This window comes from Bremia lactucae, linkage group LG3 (genome assembly GCF_004359215.1).
Source record: "Bremia lactucae strain SF5 linkage group LG3, whole genome shotgun sequence".
Taxonomy (NCBI): domain Eukaryota; phylum Oomycota; class Peronosporomycetes; order Peronosporales; family Peronosporaceae; genus Bremia; species Bremia lactucae.
Window position 1 is genome coordinate 4,025,137 of NC_090612.1, and position 26,011 is coordinate 4,051,147.

The window sequence follows — 26,011 nt, forward strand, 5'->3', positions numbered from 1 at the left end:
CGGGAGTACTTGTGCATGTACGCCGCTAATCCAAGGAACTTTTTGAGTCTCTTGACATCGACTGTAAATGGCCAGTCGGTATATGCCTTGATCTTTTCGGGATCAGGGCACGCCGTATTTACCGGCGATGCACCGAAGAAGTGGTATTTCGCTTGCAGCGAATATACACTTCTTGAGATTTGCGTACAACTTATGCTTTCGTATAAGTGTAAGAACCTGACGAACGTGACTTTTATGAACTTCCGCGTCCGTCTTTCCATCCGTGGCTCGGCCATGGACGAATACATCGTCAAAATAACTCGTTTTGAATTCTCGCACCGGTCTTAATCGATCGATAAAGAATTTTTCGATCGCAAGTACTTGTTCACGAGGCAGTGGCCACTGATTCTTGACACAGTACTTCGAGCCCGGTTTGAGCTCGTTCCCATGTCGAGTGCCTTTATCCTTAGGCAACTCGCATGAAACTGTTTCAGGGAATACATCCCTGAATTCAATCAAATTGTTATATAAAGGATTTTCTTTAGTGACTCCCAGGATAGAGGTGTATACTTTTAATCCGAGTCTGCACATGAGAACACTTCGGAGGCGCATACAGATCAAGAGTATAAGCGCCTACTCTTGGTCCGTCATTAACCAAGACATTCAATGTCTCGGTTTCTTCCTGGGATTTATCCACAGACTGCCGAGGGATTAATCCCTCGGGATGCTGAAGTCTAGTCACTTCAGCATTAACTATTTAAGAAGATTTCTCCTCAAGTACGTGGGGACTTATTTCCTCAACGTCTTCCGACTGTGATTGCGCTATCACATTCGAGTCCTCTACGGCCGACTCTCTACTCGACCTAGGATCATCGTGTTGTTCATTTTGGAGAACCGGCATCTTCCTTGAAGGTCGCCAGCTAGGAGGACATTCATGTCTCAATTCACTCTATTTATTCGAGTGGTTGATCTTCGGCGCTGTCTGTGCATTCGCACAGCCGCCGGCAGCTGACTCCACATGGTGATTAGTAATTACACTGTGATCTTGTGCAGTCGTACTAACGACCGTACCACAAGTGAGGCCATCGCACTCATCGTAGTACATCAACAAGCTTGTGGACTTCCAAGACGTTCATCAGATGGCCACCTGATGAACAAGTGGCTGGCATCTTTACGGATAGATGCTGCCAGCTAATCTTTGGCTCATATTTTCTGAGCCAAGGTAAACCTAGGATGACATCAAATTTGTCATCCAAGTCCAGTACGATGAAATTATCATCGTACTGTAAATATTTTAATGCGAGTGAAAATTCACTACGTGTTTAATTACTGTTATCGATGCGCCTGTCGCTAGACGCACCGTCATCCTCGTTGGAGGGATGTCGCGCTCAACATATTTGAGCCTACGACCCTCTAGTGACTGGTAACGAATAAAGTTACTCGACGCTCCGCAGTCCTCAAGGGCTCTAAGTGACAAATCATTTGTCACTTTTAACCTCAAGGTGTTGCGGGATACCTCATCACCAGCTGCAGAGACAAATAATGATTGGGTTTATGGAGCAACTTTAGCCAAGAGATTTGCAAATTCTCTTGAGGTTGCTGGATCAGTAGGGCGTTGCGCCCCTGCTGACCCCGACCGTTTTTTGGCGGTTCACCTCGCTGTTCCTATTTCGCAACAACGTCGGACCCGCGACCGTACCAATTTTTGGCATTTGGTCCATAATTACGTTTAGTATCTCTCGGTTCTGGGCGTGGGCACAACATTCATGAGCGTAGTGTACTTACTTTTGACAGCGATGGCATTTCTGCGATCGCTTATTGCTCGAAAAAGAGGTTTTTCGCTTCTGACATAAGAGAGGTCCATAGGTTCTGGACCTCCAAGCTCGTGTCGAATTGGAGGACGACACGAAGACAAACTAGCTTGAGCCTGTCTCAAGCTATAGTCCTCCTATCCCGCAACGGATATTGCTTCTTCAAGCGTATCCAGTTCCAAGCAGAACAGGTGGGTCTTTACAGGACCATCCGTAAGACCTTGCATGAACACCGTAATCAACATGTGTTCTAGAACTGGGTTGTTTGTGATACAACTCGCTAAGAGTCGTATGTGCTGGGCATAAGCATGAACATCATGCTTACCTTGCTTGAGTTTCAGAAGCTCTGAACGAGCTCTGATCTCAGCCCTACGCGCTTTAAACGTCTATTTGAGCCGGGCTTTAAAAGCCTTTAGCGACCCAAAGACATATGGTTCGCGCAACTTAAGGCCTAGTGCCCGAGTTTTGGCACGACCTGCCAAGTTTGACTGAGCAAAATGCGACTTGCATTTGCTCGTCGACGATGTGACGAGCCCTTATGGCATCGTCAACCTCGACAAACCATTTTAAGAGGGAGTCTTCTTCGACTCCAATATACTTTGAGATGTCAATCTATAAGGTTTTGGGACAACGCGTTTGCGTCATTCCAGGTACAGGGGTCTGTGCCTGTTGTAATCTCAACAGTTCCGCCTGTTGAGAGGGGAAACGTGATGCGTATTTACATAATCATCGAACATGTCCATGTTAGAAGATGGAACTGTGGTCCTTGGACGGACTACAAAGCGCTTCCAGGTGTAAAGGGGCACTACTGACTTGTACTGCTTCAGTACAAGTCCACTTCGCACTGCCTAGGTGCGAGTGGTGCCTTACGTCACTTCACGTACACTAGTGAGTGCGGAGGAAGACTGTCTTTAAAACACTTGCTTTAATAAATGTTAATTAAAAAAATGCATTAATATAATTAGGTTCGCTTTGTCTATGTACTTAATACTAACTAAATTATAAACTAACATATAGATACATAAGACTTTTAGTACATGTTTGTATGACTGGACCGCGGAGAAAGTAGATATAATGGTCTATATCTACCAATGGATAAGCTCTTAGAATATTGTTATGACCTTTTAGATTATATATAAATTAACAACCTTTAAGTGTTTGTTTCATGTAACGATACACCCCGTTACATTTGCGGTGCGTCTTACTTTGACTTTTGAAGCGTTCAACCCACAACCGCAAATCAAATGTTATTTAAAGTCGCAGCAAACAAGACTAACCAATACCAAAATAGGAAGAATGCTCGCAAAGCTAACTGCGTTTCCTTCTGATGCACTCGTCTAGAAAATAACCTGGTGAAGATCTATTCAAACGCGATATTTTAGCTTTTGAACAGAAAAGTATATTTTAGTCTTCTTAATGTGCATCACAGTGGATATCTAACTAAAACGCACACGAATTCTGGCCAATTACTATCCATAAATTTTGCGTGGTGCAGATCCAGTCCATTTTAAAACCGGTTAACGCGATCATGAGCCACATTTTGCACGCAGTGTCCACGGATTCACAAGCTTCTCTCGTGCCCATCAAACGTGCGTTATTGTCCGTGTCGGACAAGACGGGCATCGTGGAATTAGCCACGTACCTGTCGCAGCACGGCGTAGAGCTTTTGTCCACTGGCGGTACAGCCAAAGCATTGCGCGATGCCAAACTGCACGTAGTGGATGTGTCCACGTACACGGGCTCACCAGAAATTATGGATGGCCGAGTCAAGACATTGCATCCTAAGATTCACGGTGGCCTCTTAGGTGTACGTGGCAATGCGCAGCACGAAGCAGACATGGCTGCCAATGGCATTCAGAACATTGACCTCGTTGTGCTTAATCTATACGCTTTTGATGCTGCTGTGGCCAATGGCGGTGATTTTGACACATGTATTGAAAACATTGATATTGGCGGTCCTTCCATGCTGCGGTCGTCGGCCAAGAACCACAAAGCTGTCGTCATTTGTTCAAGTCCGTCCCAGTACCCGACGCTCAAGCAAGAGCTCGAGACAAATATGAACTCGTTTAGTACTTCAATTGAATTCCGTCGCGGCTGTGCTGCTGCTGCCTTCGCCCTCGCCGCGTCGTACGATTCCTCCATCTCGTCGTGGCTAAATGGCCAACTCGGGACTTCGGTCCCAATTGTTACGCGAGTGTATCAGAACGAATTTCCGCTTAAATACGGATGTAACCCGCATCAGACCCCAGCTGGTATCCTTAGCCAAATGGGAAGTAAACTCCCGTTTACAGTACGCAATGGTACCCCAGGGTACATCAACCTGTTAGATGCCATTAATGCGTACCAGCTCGTACGTGAGCTTCGCGAATCGTTAAACCTTCCCGCTGCCGCTTCATTTAAGCACGTGAGCCCTGCCGGTGCTGCCGTCGCGGTCGCTCTGGATGAACGTCTGCATGCAGCGTATGAGGTCGGCAATGGGACGCTTACGCCGCTGTCACTTGCCTACTTACGCGCTCGCAATGCCGACCCGTTGTCCTCATTTGGTGATTTTGTTGCTGTCAGTGACATTGTCGATGAAGCCACGGCGAAAATTCTCAAGCGAGAAGTGAGCGATGGAATCATTGCTCCAGGCTACGAACCTGCGGCGTTTGAGATTTTAAAAGCCAAGAAAAAGGGTCAATTTATTGTGCTTGAAGCCAATGATCGCACGTATAGTCAACCAGAAATGGAGTACCGAGAGATTGCTGGCGTCACGTTTGCTCAGAAACGGAATAATGTTCTTTTCTCGCCTGAAAAACATCTGGCAGACGTCCAAACGACAGGGGCAGGTCCGTTAACGAACGCCAAGAAACGCGACCTGACTTTGGCGGCGATCACGCTTAAATATACGCAGTCAAACTCGGTTGGGTACGCGAAAGATGGACAGATGATTGGAGTGGGTGCGGGGCAGCAATCGCGTGTGGATTGCGTGAAGCTTGCGGGACGTAAAGTCGCGATTTGGCACTTGCGTCAACATCCCAAGGTCCAGCACCTCGCCTTTCACGATCACATCAAGCGTCAAGAACGCGTGAATGCCCGGGTGCGATACATTGAAGGAGACATGGCGCCTGCGGAGCTTGCGACATTTCACACACTTTTCAAGACCATTCCGGATCCGTTCACGACGGTAGAAAAAGACGACTTCCTGCAAGAATTAACGGACGTGAGTCTTGCATCCGACGCGTTTTTCCCGTTCCGTGACTCGATTGACCACGCTTCAAAGCTTGGGGTGAAGTTTATTACCCAACCGGGTGGAAGTACTCGCGATAGTGACGTCAAGTTGGCGTGTGACGAATTTGGCATTACTATGGCATTCTCGAATCTTCGCCTTTTCCACCACTAAAGCGAGGGAGGAGATGCGGACTTACTGGCGCTTTTTTTATATAAATGTCGCGTATTTGCGAGTTTTTCTTAATAAATACATTTAGATATACTATTGGAGTAAGAGTTCTAATTGTGAGTTTGCGAAATTTATTAAATGTCGTAGTTAGCGTAGGCAAAAGTTTGCTTTGAGCATTTTGGCAACTCGCTGGTGCAGCCGAATGGTCGCACAGGTCCGGCTGTACTGCTCAGGACCAGCTGTCGCGTTAGCCATATAGGGATCTTCCTTTGTTTGATTCTCCAGCGCTTCGGGATCAACAGATGGATCTGTAGATGTAGAGCGAGCCTTTTTCCTGAAACAAATCGAAAGTCGAAGTTGCCAAAACTTTGCGTCGTAAAGTATTTTCTTTGCCTACTACACCCGCATCACCTTAAAAGTACTACAAATTTTGTATGTTCGAATTAGGAGACGGGACTATACAGCAAACGCCTTTTTGCTTTTGGCACTGACAGATCATACTGTACATATATTATTTACTGTTGTATGGCCATTCCAGCTATAAAAACGCTAATCATAGCGAGGAGCACTGCGACTATAAAAAAGTGCATACCGTATTTTTGCACTAAACGGGCTTGTTTCTTGGACATATTGCGTTTGGCTTGATCAATAGTGGTCTTAAAAGGGTCCAACTTTATTGCATCCGGATCTGAACGAGTTGCAACCGGCTCTGAACGAGTTGCAACCGGATCCAAACTTATTTTAATTGGGTCCAAATTAGGTTTCGAATCAATAAAAGCCAAGTTGGGACTTGGCGCATCCAAGCTAATTTTAGCTGAATCAGCATTAAGTTCCACCGGGTCGAAGCTTAATTTGGCCGGATGATCCATGGGTCCCACTGGGTCCAAGCTAACTTTAGCCGGATTCACATTGGGTTCCACGTGGTCAAAGTTAACTGTTGCCGAACCTAAACGATTTATCGTCGGATCCGGCCTCGCAACTGACGTCGGCTGATTTAGTCGTAACCTCGGGGCACGTGCTCGATTCGTGTTGATGCCGGCATTGGGGATCAAAGTCTCGTCCAACGCATTCATTGAAATCTTAACACGTCCTTGTTGCATGTCAATACTGAAGTGACCTCCTCGACTCGTGCCCGCCGTCGTCGAACCGTAAGATATCCAAAGCTTCTTCTCGGTCAGTGGATTAATAAACTTGGAAAGGACCCACGACCCAGCATCCATGAGGGCAAATTTTCCGACATCCTTTGCTAGCTTTTCAATAGCCGGAGCCGTCGGATTTCCAAACGATCTGTCCATTAACGTTGCTAGATGCGGTATAAATGATGCATACTTTCCAACGAGTGTCTTGGCCAGGGAAATCGATACTTGGGTAGTGGTAAAAAGAAGTGCACTTTGAATGTCGACATCCTCCGAGCGACTTGGCAGCTTACCGACTTCAGCAAACACACGTTGGAGAACTGTTGTCGCTTTTTCCGGATTAAATGTAAATGCTTTTCCGTATAGCGACTTAAACCAGCTTGTAGGAAGCCCGGAGAGTAAGAGCGTAAATATGCTATAAGTGTCCAGGTCCTCTGCTAGTTTTGCTCCGTCTGCAGCATTCTGAAGAGCTTGCTGGACTTTTGAAATGACCGAGCTCTTTGGGACAGCTACATCAGTCGGATCAACATTTGCAGCTCCTCGGAAAATTTTTATCCAGTCGGACATGGCTCGGTCTTCTATTGATGCTGACGGAAGCTTAGTTTTGCTTGAAGTGGTCTCTTGGCGTAGGCCAATGCGGTGTTTCTCAGCAGCAGAATGCGCTGGCGCACACACAACAAGAGCACCCACTATAATAAGAAACTTTCGCTCGCGCATGGCGGCACAAGTGGGTAGCAAATTGCGAGGTTGATTTAAAAGTAAGATCAATGAAGCTTCCCACAAGTCAGTACGTTTTAGTGAAAATGAAAGCTATGTGATAGGGATATTGCTTCATTGTTATGTAAAAACAGCCAGCTCAACTTTGAACTCCCCCCTATATTTTTCAGGTATTGATTCAAACATATTTCTCTCGTCGCTAATTAAAAGTAGAGGTGTCTGAGAAGGATCCCTCGTTGCTACAATTTTGAGCTTCAAAGTCCGAATGGTTTGACCATCGTCGACGCGCTGCGCATCTCGAAAGTTTTGTGAACTGCTTCTCTGTCGATTGTGCTGCGTAAGACACGCTCCTATTCAATATCTTTGTTTTCGTCCGTTGTCGCTGATTTGCAAGTATGTTCCTCCCTTGCGCCATAGACAAAGCAGATGCAGTGACTAATCCAAATATGTGCTTCATAACGATTGGTTAGAAAAGCTCATGGATAGACGACGCGCGGTAGGCATCACAGATGTTTGTTTTTAAGAAATTCCATGTGCTTTTGTGTAATTAAAGTATAGATTGACGTCGTCATTTGTAATTTGGCACAACCAAAAGTGCGTCAAATACTAATGGAGGACAAAGTGGCTCAGAGTCCCGTACTGCGCTCTCGCCGCGACTCGGATGTAGACGACGCTGCTGCAATCTATGGCACTGATAGCAGCAAAAACTACAAAAACCGCAAGTGGAGCGTTGATGAGACGGTTGAGGTCAGCGATGACAACGAGAGCCAATGGATAAGTAGTCCCCACACATTAACCGCAGGCTTCTTGCTAATTCTCTGGATCGTTTACGCCGCGTTCCATGAATCAGTTGCTTCGTACACGGATCCAAACGAACAATTCGCCGCTGATGTCAAACGTGGCGTTAAATACGCCTGCGTCTTCTTCCTTACGTACTGCAGTCTTCAATTACCCGACGGTCACTTTAAGCGCCCGCATCCTATCGTATGGCGTTTATTAACAGGCATGTTTATTCTCTATGAAATGCTGCTTATCGTGTTATTATTTTTAAAAACACACGATGCGCGCCAATTTATGAAAGGTTTTGACTCGACCCTTGGCGTCGAGCTCCCCGAGACATCGTACGCAGGTGATTGTAGGGTGTATACCCCTGAAAACCCCGACTCACATTTTGCCAACATTAAAGCAACATTTCTAGATCGATTTGTTTTAATGCACTTTTTTGGGTGGATCGTTGGGTCCATTATGGTCCGTAGCAAGATGATTTCGTGGCTTTTAAGCATTCTATTTGAACTGTATGAAATCACGTTTAGCCACTGGCTCGCAAATTTCAATGAGTGCTGGTGGGATCATCTTTTTTTTGATATTTTCACATGCAATGCCGCGGGAATTTACTTGGGCATGCAAATTTGCCACTTTTTTGAAATGCGTCGCTTTAATTGGGTCGGCATTCGGAAGATTCCAAACTTAAGTGGCAAGGCCAAGCGCGCGCTTGCACAATTCACGCCAGCGTACTGGATGGCATATGACTGGAAGATCTTTCGATCAGCTGACCGGTTTTGGCGTGTCATGTCGATGGTGGCGATTCTTTCGATGATGATGCTGAACTCTTTTTTTCTCAAGACGGTGTTGTGGGTTCCTGCGAGCAGCAATGTGAATCTTTATCGCCTTGCGATCTGGTACTCTGCTGGAAGTTATGCTGTCGCGGAATACTACATTTTTTGCTCGTTTACGATGAACTATGAAGGTAAAAAAATGCCAGTGCAAAAGCTTGGGCCGCGAGCCTGGCTGGGTATCGCTGTTGTTGTAACCGAGTTGCTTGTGATCGTGAAACATGGCCAAGGAATGTTTACCAAGCCTTTTCCACTGTTTGTCAAGGTCATCTGGGCCGCAATATTTACTGTGCTCGTGTTTGGCTCCATGATTTATTTTAAGTGCATGAACAATTCGCGAGGCGACAAGAAAACATTGTAGCAGTAGAATAGATAGGAACAAGGCGAATTGAATAAATTGTTTAAAGGCGAAATAAAACGAATTTGACAATTACTTTTCAATTCATACGGCTTCTTACTCTTAATTCTGCAGCCTTTATCGATATTAGAAAAGGCTATTTCACACCTTTTTTCTTAAATTCACAGCGTTCCTGCGAATTCTGATAATCACACCCCTCATCCTAAATACACACTCTTTTTGCGTCCCCAACACGAAACAATTTAGCCAATCAGAGGTGGCAATAGTCAAAACGTCTGTGGCAATAGTCGCACCCATTTAAAAGTTGTCGGTCTATTAATGAATTTTGTAAGAAAGAAGTAACGGGGCTTGTAAATGACAGGCTCTAAGTATGCTCGATACGGCGTGTCTTGAATTTATCATATCGCGGAGCTATTCGCTGATGGACACATTCCGCGGATCAGGCATTCGTTGCATTTTGGGCGTCGTGGGAGGCAGATTGATTGCCCAAAGCCAACAAGTAGCGGATTAATGGGACCCCAATATTCCTTTGGGAGCCAATCTTCAAGTTCCTGGATTCATAGACGTGTCAATTTTTTTAACGAATTAAATGTGCAGCAACATTCCTACCGCTCGAGTCTTTTCCGGATCCTGTGATTTATGATTCTTCATGTTCCAAGTCTTCACCCATTGGAGGCGATTTGAAATGCGATGTACGTGTGTATCCACGCAAATTCCCATCGTACTAATAGCAACATGACTTCGTCAATTACTGTGCACTTTCAATTCTTTAATACATCAAATGCACATACTTTCCCCACGCGTAAGTCATCGCTAGTGTCGCCATTTTTGGTCCGACCCCTGGAAGCGCAATCAACGCTTCATAAGAATTTGGAATATCAACAAGTTTTAGACCCTCCGTTTCCGCTTGCTTTAACAACAACGATGCCGTCTGTTTGATGTATTTGGCCTTTAAATTAAAAAAGCCCACTGGCCGGATCAATCGTGCGAGTTTTTCTTGGTCAATCTCCAGCATCGACTCCACAGTCAGTCCTGTCGTAGGCACTCAATTAAATCTATTCATTCAGCATGTAAGCGAGCAAGTAAATACTCACCATATTTGATAAGACGAGTCATGGCGGCTGCATTCACTGGGTCTTTGGTCTGGCTGCTTAACATGGCCGATATAAGCACATGAAAGCGATTCACGTGAGGTGGAAAGCGCTCAGTAGAGAAACTCTAAGACCATAAGTCGTGTATCATTTGCTGAACGCTGTAAATAAAGCTCTTGAAGCACACACGCACCTCACAGCCGAATTTATCCACCTCGGCGTCCTTCTTCGCTCGCATCTGCTCAATTCCTTGGAAAAGCTCCCTCCAATTGCTGGGTTCTTGACGAATAACTCTCTCGGTTTTCATTGCAATCTTTTTCTTTGCTTTCTTCGTCGGGGTCAACTCAATCTTCACGGTCACAGCATTATCATCAATCTTACGGCGATGACCTGGATGCTGCGTGGGCACTTCTTGACCAAACTCGACTTTAATCTTTTGCTTGACACTATCGACAGTTTTACTATCGACACCATTGACAAGATCATCATCGAGATAAGCATCACTGACTAGTGCTGCATGACTCCGCAGGCGCATGACAGTGTGCTTAGATAATGTAAAAATGGACACTAGACGTAAGGGCATTGACATGGCCCATTGGTGTTATGTAAACTATTTAAGATGCCAGGACGAGATATCAGACGTAGAATATAATTTATTTACGGAAGTACAGTAAAAAAAGTAATTTCGTAATTTGAGGACGTGAGTTTAACTTCCCAATCGGCTTTACTTTGTCACGAATTTTAAATTATATGAAATATAAGTTTTGGCAATTTTTAAATGTTTACAAACCAGGCCAACTTGGTAAATGTTCCACCAGACTCTCTTCCTCTAAGACTCTTTCCGTTTTAAAGAGTTCGATAAACTAAACAATACGTACGTTAAAAAAGGAAGGAAGCCATATGTCGGTGCAAACAGCAAACGTTACCTGTTGATCCATCATTCGGGGTTTGGGGGCTGAGAAGCGAATGTATTCATCAAAGATTGAACTGAACGCCCAGCGCTGCACTTTGCGCAGAGATCCGACCAAGCAACCGGTGCGATGCTACCAACAGGAAAAAAATCCGTATCAGCAATATATTAAGCTTTTTGAAAAATAAAAAATATATACCTTTCCCTTGTTGCAGTGAATTAGCATGGGGTGGTTGCGCCTGTCGAGTACTGCTTTCAGCGCTGCTACGATACCATCCTCTGGAATATCGACAAACGGCTCCTATAGAATTTAAATTACGTCATTTCGTCATCAAGATTTTATATTTTTCAAATCGCATGACCTTGTTTCCTGGAACACCAAATTGAAGCAGCTTGATCCCGTGCATTTTATTAAATTCTGTATTTGCCAGCGGATAGTCTTCCAGCACGAGTGTCAGGATAGACTTAAGTTGTAGCGATTCTTTTAAGAAGGAAAAATTCTTTTTTTTCGGAAATCCACCTACTTCCATTCAATCCATGAATCAGCAATTGATTCGTAAGCCTAATTTGCAACTAGCTGTTAGACGCACTTCGGTAAAGGCCTTTTTCAATCATAGCAAAATTCTCCGGTGGAATGAGCTCCTCGTAGTCACCATCCTCCTCAACGCCCTTATTCCGCGTTGGATCCCCCACTAGTCCCATAGATGACGACAAAGTCGCCATCATACTGAAAACTAAATCTAAGTTTATTGGATAAAATGCATCCTATAATGTCTCCCTGTAAGAGAACAACACACATTCAGATCCCATGGCAAAGTCCGCACCCGATTCGACTAATAACCCGCAGACCGATGTTCCTCGAGTCCCTCGCAGCGAGGCCGTCACGGCATCTTCGTTACCACCAGAAGCTAAGCGCAAGAAAGTGGCTCGAACCGCATTAACATTACGCGAAAAAGCCATCGTCAAGAGCTTCTGTGAGCAGAAGTTGACAGTGTGTAAAGCTCGAGGAGAGCCCTTGCCTTCGCAGGAGACTTTGCGACAGGAAGTGGCACTTCAGTTTGGTATGTCCTGTGGTCGATCTACGCTTTCAAAGATCATAGCAATGGACTGGAAACTTCTTCGTGGGAGCCACGAGGGTGGCGAAGCACCTCGAAACTCGAATATGAAGCGACGACGTCGTCCGCTGTTTCCGGCATTTGAAGCGGATTTACTTAATTTTATTCTTGCTCATGTCGATGAAAGCCATGAGAGTGCGTTTGGAAGCGATATCGTGATTAGTATTGACAATACTAAAACGGTATCGACGGAGGAGGACACTTTGTCGAGAAGTGAGCACAAAAGACCTTTATCAGAGGCTTTGATTCTAGAAGAAGCCCAACGATTGAAACAAGTGCACAGTATATCGAATGAAATGCTTGTGCTTTCAGTGGGATGGTTGGCACGTTTTAAGCATCGACATTGTATTCGTTTGCGCAAACCTGGACGAGTGGCAAACAAAAGTACGACTTTGTTTCCGCAACAAGCAAATAGTCATGGATTGATCAATTCGTGGCCCCCGGGGCTTCTGTCGGCTCCTATGTTGCCATCAATGGATCCATTAATCTCTCAAGACCCATTAATCATGACTCCAGAGGGGGAGCACGAAGTTTCTTTGCCGACATCGAGTCAACAGAGCAATTCTGTAGAACCAATAGCGGATCGAAAGTGCTCATTTGTTTCAATAGAAAGGCCTTTATGCTCGGCGCAATGGATACGAGAAACGCTGTCGAAATACTCGTCAAAAACTGATGCATTACTGCAACAGATCCCACAGACCATTCGTGAGTTGGCCTACCCATGCCAGGAATACGATGGTATTATTGAAGCAATTGGTGGGCTTAAAGTAGCGGTTCTAGGACGTGGCAGCGTTGTTGACGCATTTCTTCTTGCGAAAGCGGTTGGACCGCGAGGATCGGTGACGTGTGTGGAGGTCAATTCTTCCAATGTTTACATAGCGGAACAGATGGCGGAAGATATTTGTCTTGGTACATTGGGACTACCTGGAGTGAATTTGAAGATTTATCAAGTCGGAAATGACGACACACATGACGCTTTATCGTCTGTAGAAAGTGATGAATTTAAAAGCTTTTGCGGTCAGATTGACGTCGTTGTTTGCAATTGGTCGATGCAAGCGTCGGATTCTCCTGTCAGTAATGATGTGATGCTTACGATGGCATCAAGTCTCTTAAAGATTGGAGGTGAGCTACGCGTGACAACTTGGGTCAATTCTCGACGATTGTCAATGTCTGAATGCGAAAAGATTCGTTTAAAAATGAATACAAGACAAGAGAGTGGAAATGCAACAAGTACGCTTGAGAAAACAAGACACTCGCAACAAGATCTTTTACTCAATGCACCTTACGTAGGTGATATGCAACGACTATTTTGGCCACTGAGTGAAGATGTAGAAGTGCGTCTTCAAAGCTGCAGCAACGAAATTGCAGCAGCAATTGATGGCGCTTTGGATTCGTTAATTTCATCCCTAACTTGGGCTTGTGACATTAAATTGCGTCGAATGACATTTCGTGTTTTTCGACTCGAGGAAATTGAGAAACCTCCCGAGTACTACGGACAAAGTGCGATTTTCCATGGGTTTGACGACGAAGAAGATCTTAAAACATTTCAGCTTGATGATGCATGGCATTTTCAAAAAGGGGTACGCTTGTCGATCGATGGCAATACTGCGCAGATATTGCAGACTACTTGGATGCAAAAATACTTTACTGTAACCGGTAATCGATCAACGCACTATGGTTCATTCGCTTCCAAAGCTTTGCCTTTATAAGCTCCAAGAAGTGCACAAGTATGCGGAGTTTAAACAAAGGGGTGCTTTCGTCGAGATTTCAAAACTTTGGTCGGTGATAATTTGCTGGTACGATTTTGTAAAATTGGGCCAATGTAATGACAATTTCAGTTTTGACCGTGAGATCTTATAAACTACTCTTTGTCATCATTTATTGCCAAAAGCACTACTATGTAAGATGATGAGATTAAAAATGTTTATTCAAGGAATTAATTCAGTGGTCAGTCTTTTTGAATTCGATGCATAACTTGGTGTTACTACAGCGTCGCATATGGGCGCTCGAGGCATCAAGCGCCTCTTTTGACCAGTGTGTTGCATCTGCATCAATATCAGGCGATGATCATGTGTTTTTCTTGCGTTGCAGCGGCTGCATCGAGTCGCTCCATCTTGACGAAGAAGACGTGCAGTGTCAAAGCAAAGACTTGGCCTTTAAATTGGATCTACGCCAGTGCATCGAGCTCAACGACACTGTTGGTCATTCCTGGAAATGGATGAATTATGTTGCTGAATTAGGAGCGCTTGTATGTGCTTCAACTCGTGGCGCACTCGTTTCTGTGGATCTCGACACGATGGAAGGGGAAGAAGTTGGTTGTGTGGATAGCGGATTGCGTGCAGTAGCGTGGAGTGACAATCAAGAGGTCGTGGCACTGATTACAGGTGCTGGGTCCTTACTTGTAATGGGCAACGATTGGAAAATACTCTATGAGGTAGAGATTAATGCTTTTTTGCCATCGGGATCAGAGCTCTGGGTCTGTGAACCATACGACAACAAGTGGCTCTGTGAATTATGTTGGCGTGACGATAGTGCGTTTGTGGCTTTAAATATTGCTACTAATATACAGGGAGAGGATCGAATGGAGCAGAAACTAATGACTTTTACGGCACAGCTCGAGTTCCACGCGCTTGGAAGACATGAAGATGGACGCGCTTTATCAACACTTGGAAAAGCGCTGGATTGGAGTCAACGTCTTGCATTAATTGCAAGTAGCGAAGTGAGAAAAGGGCGATGGCATGTGGTGTTTTTCGAGGCCAATGGGTTACGGCATGGAGAGTTTAGTACTCCTGCTTCCTACTGTTCTCCAGAGTACGAAGTGGGAGTTGTCCGATGGAATTCATCGTCAGATATCCTCGCAGTGAGTTTACACGGATCAGAAAACGGAGACGATTCGAGTCGATTGTCTAAGATTCAGCTCTGGTCGCGGAATAATTATCACTGGTTTTTAAAACAGGAGCTGACACTCAAGAGTAACGACGGGCTCGTTTCTTTAGCATGGGATGAAGAAAAAAGTGGTCGATTGAATATTGTAGCGTGTTCATTCCGTACTCAAGCGCTGACATTGTACGAATACGAATTTGCGTGGGATTGTTGCTGCTTGGAAGCTGAGCGATTGCAGTCGAGTGCGTTACGAGATGGTGAAGAAACAGCGCTGTCACACTCGAGTGTAGCAGTAACGGCAGTTATTGATGGAGCTCAATTGCTGCTGACCCCACTGCATCAAGCAATTGTACCCCCGCCGTTTGCTTTACACGAAACCACGTTTGATGCAGCGATTAATTCGGTCGCATTTGATGCCCAGGGAAGCGTGTTACTCGTACTGCTTGCTACTGGAGACGTTATTTTGGTTAACCAGTACCTCGTATCCGACGCAAGTGCTTCATTTGCAGGTCTTCCACCTGCAATCAAGACTTCAGCTCATACTCGTCATGTCGACGCGTTAATGCAAAAAGTGCCAGTAAAGTTGCTTGGTAATATGACGGAAGATCCATTTTGTACGCTTTCCAGTATCCTTTGGATTCATTTTGATGCTGTGTCCGGTCGACTTGATTTTGCTGGAAAGACTGGCAGGCGAGATCATCTTGTGCTTTGTACATCAAGGGGTTCTACTACAATAACCGATGATGAAATTGTTGTCTCGGTTCGTTTAATTGAGCTCTTTGGTGTCCGACGAGCGTGTGAGGTGCTGTGGATCCACGACGAGGCTGGTGAAACGATCGCCGACAAGACATTCACTAAGGTTGCAATACAGACTCACAGCGGGGCCATGTACACGTTAAATGTGTTCACAGATGATGAAGTGGTGCCGATTCGAGAAGGCCCGAAACTTCCAACGTTTTCTCATATGACGGTGCTCGCAAGTTTGTCTACAACAAGTTCCACTGATGGCAGTATCCTAGTAATTGGCCATGAAAGATCTAGTGCGCGGCTATACGTGAACAATCAAGTGCTGGCGTCGGCGTGTACGTCATTCAAGTATTCTCTTCCATCGTCTGTGCTTTTATTTACGACACAAGGACGAGAGTCTCGACTTTGTATCGCCTCTTTGTCGAGTATTCAACGCGTTGTAAGTAGTCCAATGGCAATGATAAAGTTTGAATCGAGATCGATTGAGCGAGGGGCACTGCTTGTTGCAATAGTGAATTGTCGAGCCAGTGTCATTGTCGAGATGCCGCGTGGTAATCTCGAGTGTATGTCTCCACGTGTACTGGTCTTAGCGCTGGTTATTCAGCACATTCAAGCTCGAGAATATGTCATGGCCTTAGAAATATGTCGTCGCCATCGACTTGATTTAAATCTTCTTGTTGACTTTAATCCTCAAGGTTTTCTTGAAATGGTATCACAACGTCTTGTTCATTCTTTGCTCGTTACACGACCCGCAACTGTAACCAGTGATCGACTGTGTCTATTCATTACGAACCTTCATGTTGTTGACGTGTGGACTACTAAATATGCTGCAACAATGGATTCTTTTGCCGTGGAACACTCGTCTACCACGGAAAACAAACTTAAAAGTGCGATTGGTGATGCAAAAGTGAACACTGTGTGTCAAGAAGTCATGCGTGTTATCCAAGACGTGACACGGGATGGAAACGATCCCGAAGCAGCGTTATTGCTGCCTTATATTACAAGCGCTGTGAAGCAATCACCTCCACGCTTTGACGAAGCACTTGGTCCAATTCAATTACTACTCAGCCAGGCAAAAGATGCGAATTCTCCACTTCAGAAACAATATCAAAGTAGAGCAACGCGAGCGATCAAGCATTTAATCATGTTGACAAATGTAGACACTCTGTACTCGGAAGCGCTGGGATTGTATGATTTGGATCTCGTACAAAGTGTGGCAACTCATTCTCAACGAGATCCCAAGGAATATGTTCCATTTCTTGACCACGTCGCGTCCTTGTCAAGTACTTTGTGGCGAAAATACACCATTGACGTTCATCTTAAACGTTATCCACAAGCACTGGATCACATCGCTGCACTTTTAGAGGAAACGAAAGCACATGACGAAGCAAAACGAAGCCAATTGCACCAAATGGCTTTATCTTTAATTCAACAAGGTGAGCTCTACGACCAAGCGATGACAAGATTCTTTAACACTCCACGGGATACGGATCGTGTGTTTCGACAAACCATTCTGAGACTTAAAGGTGAATACCTTCATGTTCACAAGCAATATGAAGCGGCGGGTTATGTCTTTTTAGTAGCAGAAGACAAGGAGAAAGCACGACGGTCATTTCTTGCTGCTCGCAAGTGGCAAATGGCTTTCGCACTCTGTGGCCGTGATCAAGAAAGCCGCGACGAAATCCGTCGAGAAGCATACGTGCTTGCGCAAGAAATGCTGTCTAATGATCAGCCGCAACGTGATCATACAAAAGACTTGATTCTAGCTGTCTCGCGAATATATATTGAATACTGCAATGATATCAACGAAGCCATTGCGTTGCTTGTGGTGCATCATGAATGGACGGAGGCGTTGCGTTTGAGTTACTTGCATCAACGAAACGACTTGATTGAAAGTGATATCGAACCTGGTGTTTTGCAATGTTTTGACGATGTTTTGGACGAGTTGGAAGTCAAGGAACGAGAGTATTGCAAGTATTGGAAGCGGTATAGTACCATTCGTGAGCAAAAACGGCTCTTTAAACTCCATGGAATCGACGGAAGTCGATGGGAATTCGACAAGAACCAAGGACGTGATAAAACGGAGGCTGGTAGCATTCATTCGGGTGTATCAAGCGCTCTTGACAGTGCGCTTTCGTATGCTTCGGCTAGTTCGGTGGGGAGTCACAATAGCGCTGCTAGTATTGGGAATTTTGCCATGCAGTCGCTTTCGATGGCCACTGCGAGTCACTTTTACGCGACGCATGCGCTTGGTGATGCGTGTAAGAATGCGGGGTTAAATGCCAAGCGTGGACGGAGAGAACGACGGAAGCGAATGAAAGAGGGAAGTGCGGAAGAAGAAGCGTATGTGGCGCAACAGTTGCTGGAATTGCGACCAAATGAAGCACTTGTTCGAGAAGTGACTGGATTACTTGAGATATTGGTCGTGTTGGGATACGTGCCACGTGCACAAAAATTACAGACACAACTTGCGCGTTTTGAACACTTTGTGGCTGAAAATCAAGGCCTGGAACGGGATTATTCACGAGATATGGATGCTAAGAATGGTGACGCATTGGAGTCTCGCATGTATTCGCCGTGGCGATTGGAAGCATTGCAGGATTAATTGATCTGATCGAGGTGTAAGTGGTATGAAATGCATCCTTTGCGTGTTAAAAGGAGTCGGTGGACTATTCTGCAGCTTTAAGCGATGCGTTTTTTATCGGGTAGCTCTGCATTGCCTGGTAATTTAACGTAATTGCGCACAATAAATTGCTGATGATACAGCGCTCGTACGACCCTTATTGTGCTTATAGCCACTCGAGAGGGGATATTTATTTGTAAGCGAAAATTGCATCGTCCTAGGCAGTCTTAATGGTTTAATCTGATTGATTGCTCTTGCGTCCTTCTTGTCTTTGCTACACTGAAACTCTTGATGTGCGGTCCCACTTTATAAGCCAGGAAGCAAGATACGCGCATATGAATGTATGTCTAAGATCACAATATTTGAAGTAGTGAAATTTGGTTTGTTTTATATATTATATTTATATACTTACAAATTTTTCTTGGATAGACATGGGGCGCGTAGCGCAGTGGTAGCGCGTCCGCTTTGCATGCGGAAGGCCCCGGGTTCAATCCCCGGCGCGTCCAAAACCTAACTTTTCGATTATATATCAAGAGAACCGCCGTAAATTATATTCGGAAATCGGTATAGCCAACACACCCTTATTATATAAATGCCTGTCTAATCTAATTATTTCCTCTGTATTGATAAGGGTTGTGATGGGTTTTACAAATATTTCCAAAGCATTTTCAAGTATTCTCAGCTTTTGGTAACTGGACCAGATGATAAGATGCAGGCCTTTTGAGCTATCGAAGATAATAGGGTTCCCTGATATAAGTTAAGGCGTGTGACGATACTAAAAGGGGGGTCTCAAGACGATTCTAAAGGAATCATTTTGCGGAAAGACTCATCCCAAGAAAATATTCATGTTTTCATTAATGTGTAATTTTTATTTAACGACAGTAAACAAACACGGTGTGGTGATACCGAAAGGTTTAGGTATGGCGAAGCCGGCTGTATAAACCATTTAAACTTCTAATTGAAAAAGAACCGTAGCCGCTTGCCATTATCACGCTATGTGGGTTTAATCAGAAATTAATTTGATCGCTATAAATAATCCCTCTGGCGGATCTTTCTCCGCGATAATCCTTAATCTCGCGCCATGACTCCCTCGTTGCGCTTCATTTAATTGCTCAAATTTTCCTTTAATTTTTTTCTAATGTGAACACAGCCAACAAGCTGGCATTTGAGGCACCTGAATGCCAAACAGAGCGCAATCTACGTGATGTTATTAAAGATCTGTATTGCTTTTTATTCGGAGGTGACGCCAGCGCAAGAGTTCTTACAACTGTTCTCAATTTAAAGCGTAGATGAAGGCTTCGCAAATGAAACGAGATGAGACCAAGCGCATGCTCGGTACAATTGAATCTGAGCACTTTTATCTTGCACCGTGGTGGTAGATCGATGAGGTAGGCCACTCGCCCAATGGCTGAGAGACGGCGAAAACCGAGCAAATGCGGGCCAGCGCCTGAGATAAGACGACAAGCTGCTCAGCCGCACTAGAAACGGTGACACCAGATCAGATCCGCGCGTCGTCTTACACGGCGGCACACAACCATGCGTGATGCAAGAATGGAACCAGAGGTACCACTCACAAGTGTGTACCACATCAGCGCCAACAGAGGCTCACATGTGGCAGAGCTGTATTTAGGCATGAGGTCGGTATTTTTGGAATGCAGTCGAGCTTTTATGACTAAACCCGACTTCCGAAACGACAATAAACGCGTTTTAGTTGATAAAATACTATTTATTGCTAAGTAGGACGCTAGACAGACCTGACCTTAGCAGCACTTGTACCTGAAGGCAGTAAGAGACGCATGTGGCGTGATCTACCGAGGTTCTCGACACTATATATTGTACACTACGCTTCGTACGAGCTAGATACAATTCTCATGGCAAAGTCTGATGCCTACTAGGTCAAACATCCACGCAAAAGAGCTTGGGCATTTCGCACAATCGGTCGCGTTTAAAGCGCAAGCATCATACGTCTAACGGACGTCTACTGCGCGCCAGAGTTCGTACGCAACATTGTGGTATATGACAAACTCGAGCTCTTAGGCTACAGACTCGCAAAAAATAAGGGAGCAATCACATCGCTTAAGACTGGGCACGTCGAATTCAATGTAGCAACAGAACCTCGTGCTTGTATGGAGGCGCAAATTGCAGACGTTGGCGTTGGCAGAGGCAGCACAGGAACGTTCATAGTGCGCACACAGCAAGCAGACGAAGAGCACTTGTTAAAGAGATACACGATCATCACATCGCTGCGTAATATACTTTGACCTCGAAGAAACGATGGCACGCACAGATATTAGGAAAGGGGAACCTCGTCAGCTCTACACTACAAGAGGAACCACCGCCGAATATGATCTTTGCAAGCACCTTCCACTGTTATTCTGAAAGATGCAGCTGAGTGTTCCCTACGAGCTCGAATGCCAAGCACACGTGTACTTACGAGTCAAGCGCCTCCGCAAAATCGTCGGTTTTCGCGACGTGCACTGTCTAATGCGACAACAGAAAGAATCTCTCGCCCAGCGAGCGCAGGTTGGGCAATACACAGCGACGAAGGGATCTCGCGTGCGTATTCAAAGGGAATTTTTTTGACGTAGCCCAGTTTGTAAAAATATTATATTGCTTGTCGATAGGCGTGCCACCCGCATCTAGCGCATTATATGGCACACGATACTACCTACTGTAGCAACAGCACTACAAGTGTAAGGCTGAAGACGCACGGAGAGGCTATGTGCAGTGTGAGGCTGAACGCTGGAGAAAGGCAATGCGCGTTGAGATGTTAGTGCCTTAATACAACGTGTCAGAAACTAATTAACTCCTATAACATAATTTAGGACAGGCTAATTAGTGATGCACAAGTAGGATTAAGATAATACAGATTAGTTTCCCATTTACTACTTCGTCAATAAGCTACCTATTCTACACCAATTTAACAGGTTATGAGCCAACTACCAACTCACCTGCAAGTGATGTCGAGCTTCCGACAAATTCTAGTCACGAAAGGGCTAGGTCGGGATCGCCAACAATCATATCGCCTCATACCTCTGAAAGGGGTACGGAAACTGAGGCGCTATCCAAGATGATGGATATGCTTACTGGGATAGATGAACGAATGAAGAAGATAGAAGCTTCTCAATCCAGGTTGGCCGAGGATGAAAGGTTAAGAGGTGCGGTTGAAAGTGAAATGTTTACATCCATGCTAGGTGCGGATTTCGCTGGTCGACTACACCGCGATGCCTTGGACGATTCCTTGATGAGGGGTCAATATGAAATTTTGGGTGACCAAAATCGGTATCATCCAAGGGAACGAGCTAGGGTGGCACAGAGGGAACAAGAATACCTCAAATATCTGTGCACTTTCCTCCGTATCAAACTCAAAGCCTTCAGTGCCGATTCAACAATGACCACCCCTGGTAAATTACAGGACTCCGGATGCCAGACAACGAAGTTGGCTATTCGAAAATTCGATGGGACCGAAGTATATGCTGGTCTGGGATCAGTTTTTTTGACTGGGGAAAGACGTTTTGGAGACAGGTTGACATGGCTCAAGAATCATGTAAATTATTATGGACTGAGTGTCAAAACTGACATTTTTAGACAATATTTTACGGGCACTGCCGAAAGATATTTCAGCAAACAAGTGAATTCATGGCGGTAAGTTTTACCAACTCCACAATACGTGATGCAGAGGATGCATGACACGTTCAAGACGACAATAACTGCTGCTCTAGCAATTAAACGCTTTACTAACAAAAAATAGGCAAGTCGATCTTGGCCTGAGCATTTCTTATACTTGGTTGCTGTGAGCGATGCAGCAGGGACCTAGGAGCAGCAATTACTGGACAATATTGTCAGATACGCCTCCCCTGATTTGGCTCCCATCTTAATGGCTGAGTACTCAACTCAGAGAATCGATTTTTTGGTTCAAGCTGAGGAATTGGCTCATTTCGCCCAAGCAATCGAGCTCGAATCTCGATCGGGCCGTGCTTTTGGAAAAGAGGTGTTTGCTAACATTGAAGATAAGATGGTGCGCAAGGAGACCCGTACGTGTTACAATTGCGGTAAAGTCGGACACGTGAAATCCGACTGCAAATCCAAACGAGAATTTCGAAATAATGGCCGACACGGAAAATCAACCGAAAACATAGTTTTGGCGATTCAAGATGCCAGAGGAAACCGCAACGATTTCGATAACTCAAACGATATTACTGAAAGCTTGAGTTCAGATGCCTGGATACTAGGCAGTGGGTCTAGCAGACATCTCGTAAACGATGAATCTCTACTAAAAATCCCAAACCGTGTCAACTGGAGTGTCATTTAGCTGATGGCGAGATAATACGACTCACTCGAGTCGGAAATGAGGTTTTGACGGTGATGGCACAAGGTCGTGAGAAAAAATCACACTTACCGAGGTATACCTGGCTTCGAGCTTTCAAGAAACGTGATTTCGTTTGGAAAGCTCGAGTGCAAAGGTTTTGGTCTTGGGTATATCGGTAATTTTCGCACCTTGACACGAAGGTCAGATGGAATGGTGATATTCGACATTGACTTGAAACAGAATGTGCTTTACGTGCAAGTGGTGGAGACTGGAACAAACCTTAAGTCCTCAAAAGAAGTGATAATCGAGGTGCATGCTGAAGGATCAAAGTCACCCAGGACCGACATCCGAAGTGTTACATTGTATCATTTTCACCAAAGGTTGGGTCACCTTTCGTATGATCTCATTGAACGGACGGCAAAGGAACCAGACTCTGGAATTGTGATTACGAGATTCTCAAGACCAACATGTATTTCGTGTGCTCAAGGGAAGCAGACCAAAAACGCTCAGTCGAAAAAGGACACAGGTATCAACTCCCCAATCGATCGAATTGGAGGGGGGGGGGTAGTCTGTTCAGATTTGAAGGGTCCTAAGACGCCTAAGGACAGACTTGGAATCGGGTACCTAGTCAACTTTATCGATCACAAATCCAATAATTGCAGGGTGTTCTTGGCACCAACAGAAGGCAAGGCAGCGAAGAAGTTTGAACATTTCTTAGCATTTTTTAAAAGGAGATTTGGATATGTAAGATTCACGTATTACGTACAGATAGGGTGACGAATACGAAAATGTGGATTGTTATTGCAGAACCGTTGGAGTAGCTCGTCAAGTCAGCGAATCTCGCAATCAAGCTTCGAAAGGCAAAGCAGCGCGTATGCACAGGACGAATTTAAACATGGCAAGGTCAATGATATTCGCGAGTCGGTAACCTTTATCATTTTGGGGGGATGCCGTAGGATACGCCGCCTAAATTTTAAATCGTAGTCTTACGAGTGCAAATGCAAAACGGGCATCACCAATCGAAGTGCTAACAAATCAAGTGCCAGATTTACGGGACATTGTGGCTTTTGGTTCTATTTATACCGTGTATCGAAACCCAGGCAAAAATTCACTTGCACAACGATCTCAGGTAGGAATTATCATTGGAAGAAGGATGAAGTCAAGGGTTTCAGTGTTTTCATGCAGAAAACCAATAAGGTCACGCTTACGCAACACGTGCAGAATATTAAAACTTTGAGCACGGATCAGAACAATCAAATTAAAAAAACATTGACGTTTGAAGATCAATGAGAAGAAGTATCCCATTCGAAACCTAAGATCAAGACAGGTGTTAAAAAACTAAGACCTGGAAAAGGGATGCGCATCAAACCAGAAGTAAGGCCAGGTCAAATGAAGTAATACATGCTCGGGAGGAGCCAATGAGACCTACGAAGTCGTTGCCCATGTCTATGAGAGGGACCCTAAGCATTATGTTGAAGCCATGAAAAGTTCGAAATGCGAAGGGTGGAAGATAGCAATTACTGAAGAATTAAAGGCATTGGAAGATAATGGGGTGCGGGTATTAATTAAGCGACCGCCCCACAGTAACGCCTTACACACTAAATGGGTGTACAAGACGAAGACTAATTCGAATGGAGATATCGAACGATTAAAGGCCAGGCTTGTGGCATGTGGTAACGAGCAGGTATATGGAATTGATTATGAATTCACCTGTTGCTGCTGTTATGGATATGTCAACAGTTAAAGTGTTGCTGGCATTGGCGGCCACTTGGGGAGTTCCAGCCAAGCATGGAGATATTCCGAATGCCTACGTTAAGGCAGATAAAGAGCCAGGATTGAAGATATACCTCCATGTACTGCAGTCGACGGAATTGGGTACTGAAATTTCAAAACAATTGGGCGTCAAAGACAATCAAGAAGTTGTATTGGAATTACGAAAAAGTTTGTACGGCTTGAAACAAGCCGGGCGTCTATGAAGCCAATTACTACATAAGAAACTGAAAGATGCAGGGTTTCGACAATGCACCTCAGATATGTGTCTTTATTGGAAATTCGACAATACTGGTATTGTTGTTGTAGGTATATGTCGATGATCTTCTGGCTACAGGGACAAGCTCAACGGCTGTAGAAGATCTTTTCACTCCAATAAAGATCTGGGTCAAGTTAGCAAGTTTCTTGGAATGCGAGTGAAACTCGAAAATGCTCAAGGAAATATCCTAAATCAGGAGGAGACTATCACGGAAATTTTGCATGAGCATGGAATGCTGGTAGCAAACCCCACGCGTGCATTAATTGGCGCCGACTACTACGAAGTGGTAACAAGTGATGTCATCTTTCTCGAGAACTCACCGAAGGATGAGGGACCCACAATTAAGGATTTTCAATCACTTGTTGGATCTTTATTGTAGATTTCGAGGTGCACTAGACCTAATATAGCTTTCGCGGTTCACAAGGCTACGAGATAGACACACAAGCCAAGACTACAAGACTGGAAGCTTGCATAAAGGATTGCCAGGTACCTAAAAGGAACCAATGGCTCTAAAGCTATAAATGAAGCTGAATTAAGAGAAAAACATCCATATGTTTGGAGTCGTACAGTGACGCTGACTTTGCAGCTAACAAACAAGATCGCAAGTCGCTTAGCGGAGGCATTTTACTCCTCAACGGTATGGCTATTGGTTGGAAATCCAAAAAACAAGGAGGAATTGGTTTGTCAACAATGGAAGCCGAGTTTGTAGCAGCTTCGGAAGCCGCAAGGGACCTATTAGGCGTACGTGAAATGCTTATGAAAATTGGTTTAAAGCAGCCTTACCTATGGTTATGCACGTGGACAACCAAGCAGCTATAAGTCAACTTACGGGTGAAGCATCATTGACAAAAGCCAAGCACATCGATGTGCAAGTCAAGTTTTTGTCCGATTATGCCCAAAAAGGGGTAATTTCAGCTCATTATGTGAAGACCGAACTAATGCTAGGTGATTTACTCACTAAGGCGTTAGATACGCGCAAGATTCAAGAATTGCGAAAGTTGATGCATATCAACTAAGGGCTAGAGGTGAGCATATAACAGAGGAGGAGTGTTGAAATATGCTCAAAGAAGGTGCATAGGGCGACATTTCAAGTTACGTGCAGAGAAGTGCGTAATGCGACTTTTCAAGATAGAAACAAAGAAGGTACAGTGAGCGCAAATTAAGGGCTCACTACTCACGTTACACGTCGCATGCTCTATAACGTGTCAGATACTATTTAACTCCTATAACGTAATTTGGACAGGCTAATTAGTGACGCACAAGTAGGATTAAGATAATACAGATTAGTTTCCCATTTACTACTTCGTCAAT

The 26,011-nt window shown here is 44.8% G+C and overlaps 7 protein-coding genes across 7 annotated transcripts; 4 read left to right on the forward strand and 3 right to left on the reverse strand.

Annotated features, from left to right (window-relative positions):
• Window positions 1–3,318: 3,318 nt before the first annotated feature.
• On the forward strand, window positions 3,319–5,172 carry CCR75_003814 (uncharacterized protein; the record flags this gene model as incomplete). The annotated part of the gene is made up of 1 exon (XM_067961907.1): window positions 3,319–5,172. One exon carries the CDS (start codon window positions 3,319–3,321, stop codon window positions 5,170–5,172), a length of 1,854 nt encoding a protein of 617 aa, XP_067817389.1.
• Window positions 5,173–5,684: 512 nt separating this feature from the next.
• CCR75_003813 (uncharacterized protein) lies at window positions 5,685–7,022 on the reverse strand (the record flags this gene model as incomplete). Its single annotated transcript, XM_067961906.1, has 1 exon — window positions 5,685–7,022. The coding sequence occupies one exon, from the start codon at window positions 7,020–7,022 to the stop codon at window positions 5,685–5,687; it is 1,338 nt and encodes a 445-aa protein (XP_067817412.1).
• Window positions 7,023–7,631: 609 nt separating this feature from the next.
• CCR75_003812 (uncharacterized protein) lies at window positions 7,632–8,996 on the forward strand (the record flags this gene model as incomplete). The annotated part of the gene is made up of 1 exon (XM_067961905.1): window positions 7,632–8,996. The coding sequence occupies one exon, from the start codon at window positions 7,632–7,634 to the stop codon at window positions 8,994–8,996; it is 1,365 nt and encodes a 454-aa protein (XP_067817413.1).
• Window positions 8,997–9,058: 62 nt separating this feature from the next.
• Window positions 9,059–10,673, reverse strand: CCR75_003811 (uncharacterized protein; the record flags this gene model as incomplete). The annotated part of the gene is made up of 6 exons (XM_067961904.1): window positions 9,059–9,212; window positions 9,287–9,544; window positions 9,603–9,717; window positions 9,785–10,025; window positions 10,088–10,211; window positions 10,278–10,673. 5 exons carry the CDS (start codon window positions 10,671–10,673, stop codon window positions 9,392–9,394), a joined length of 1,029 nt encoding a protein of 342 aa, XP_067817391.1. The 3' UTR covers window positions 9,059–9,212; window positions 9,287–9,391.
• A 47-nt stretch (window positions 10,674–10,720) lies between these two features.
• CCR75_003810 (uncharacterized protein) lies at window positions 10,721–11,717 on the reverse strand (the record flags this gene model as incomplete). Its single annotated transcript, XM_067961903.1, has 5 exons — window positions 10,721–10,947; window positions 11,011–11,127; window positions 11,194–11,295; window positions 11,357–11,514; window positions 11,585–11,717. The coding sequence occupies 5 exons, from the start codon at window positions 11,715–11,717 to the stop codon at window positions 10,867–10,869; spliced, it is 591 nt and encodes a 196-aa protein (XP_067817411.1). The 3' UTR covers window positions 10,721–10,866.
• An 85-nt stretch (window positions 11,718–11,802) lies between these two features.
• CCR75_003809 (uncharacterized protein) lies at window positions 11,803–13,818 on the forward strand (the record flags this gene model as incomplete). Its single annotated transcript, XM_067961902.1, has 1 exon — window positions 11,803–13,818. One exon carries the CDS (start codon window positions 11,803–11,805, stop codon window positions 13,816–13,818), a length of 2,016 nt encoding a protein of 671 aa, XP_067817581.1.
• A 257-nt stretch (window positions 13,819–14,075) lies between these two features.
• Window positions 14,076–18,344, forward strand: CCR75_003808 (uncharacterized protein; the record flags this gene model as incomplete). The annotated part of the gene is made up of 1 exon (XM_067961901.1): window positions 14,076–18,344. The coding sequence occupies one exon, from the start codon at window positions 14,076–14,078 to the stop codon at window positions 18,342–18,344; it is 4,269 nt and encodes a 1,422-aa protein (XP_067817580.1).
• Between the last annotated feature and the right edge of the window lie 7,667 nt (window positions 18,345–26,011).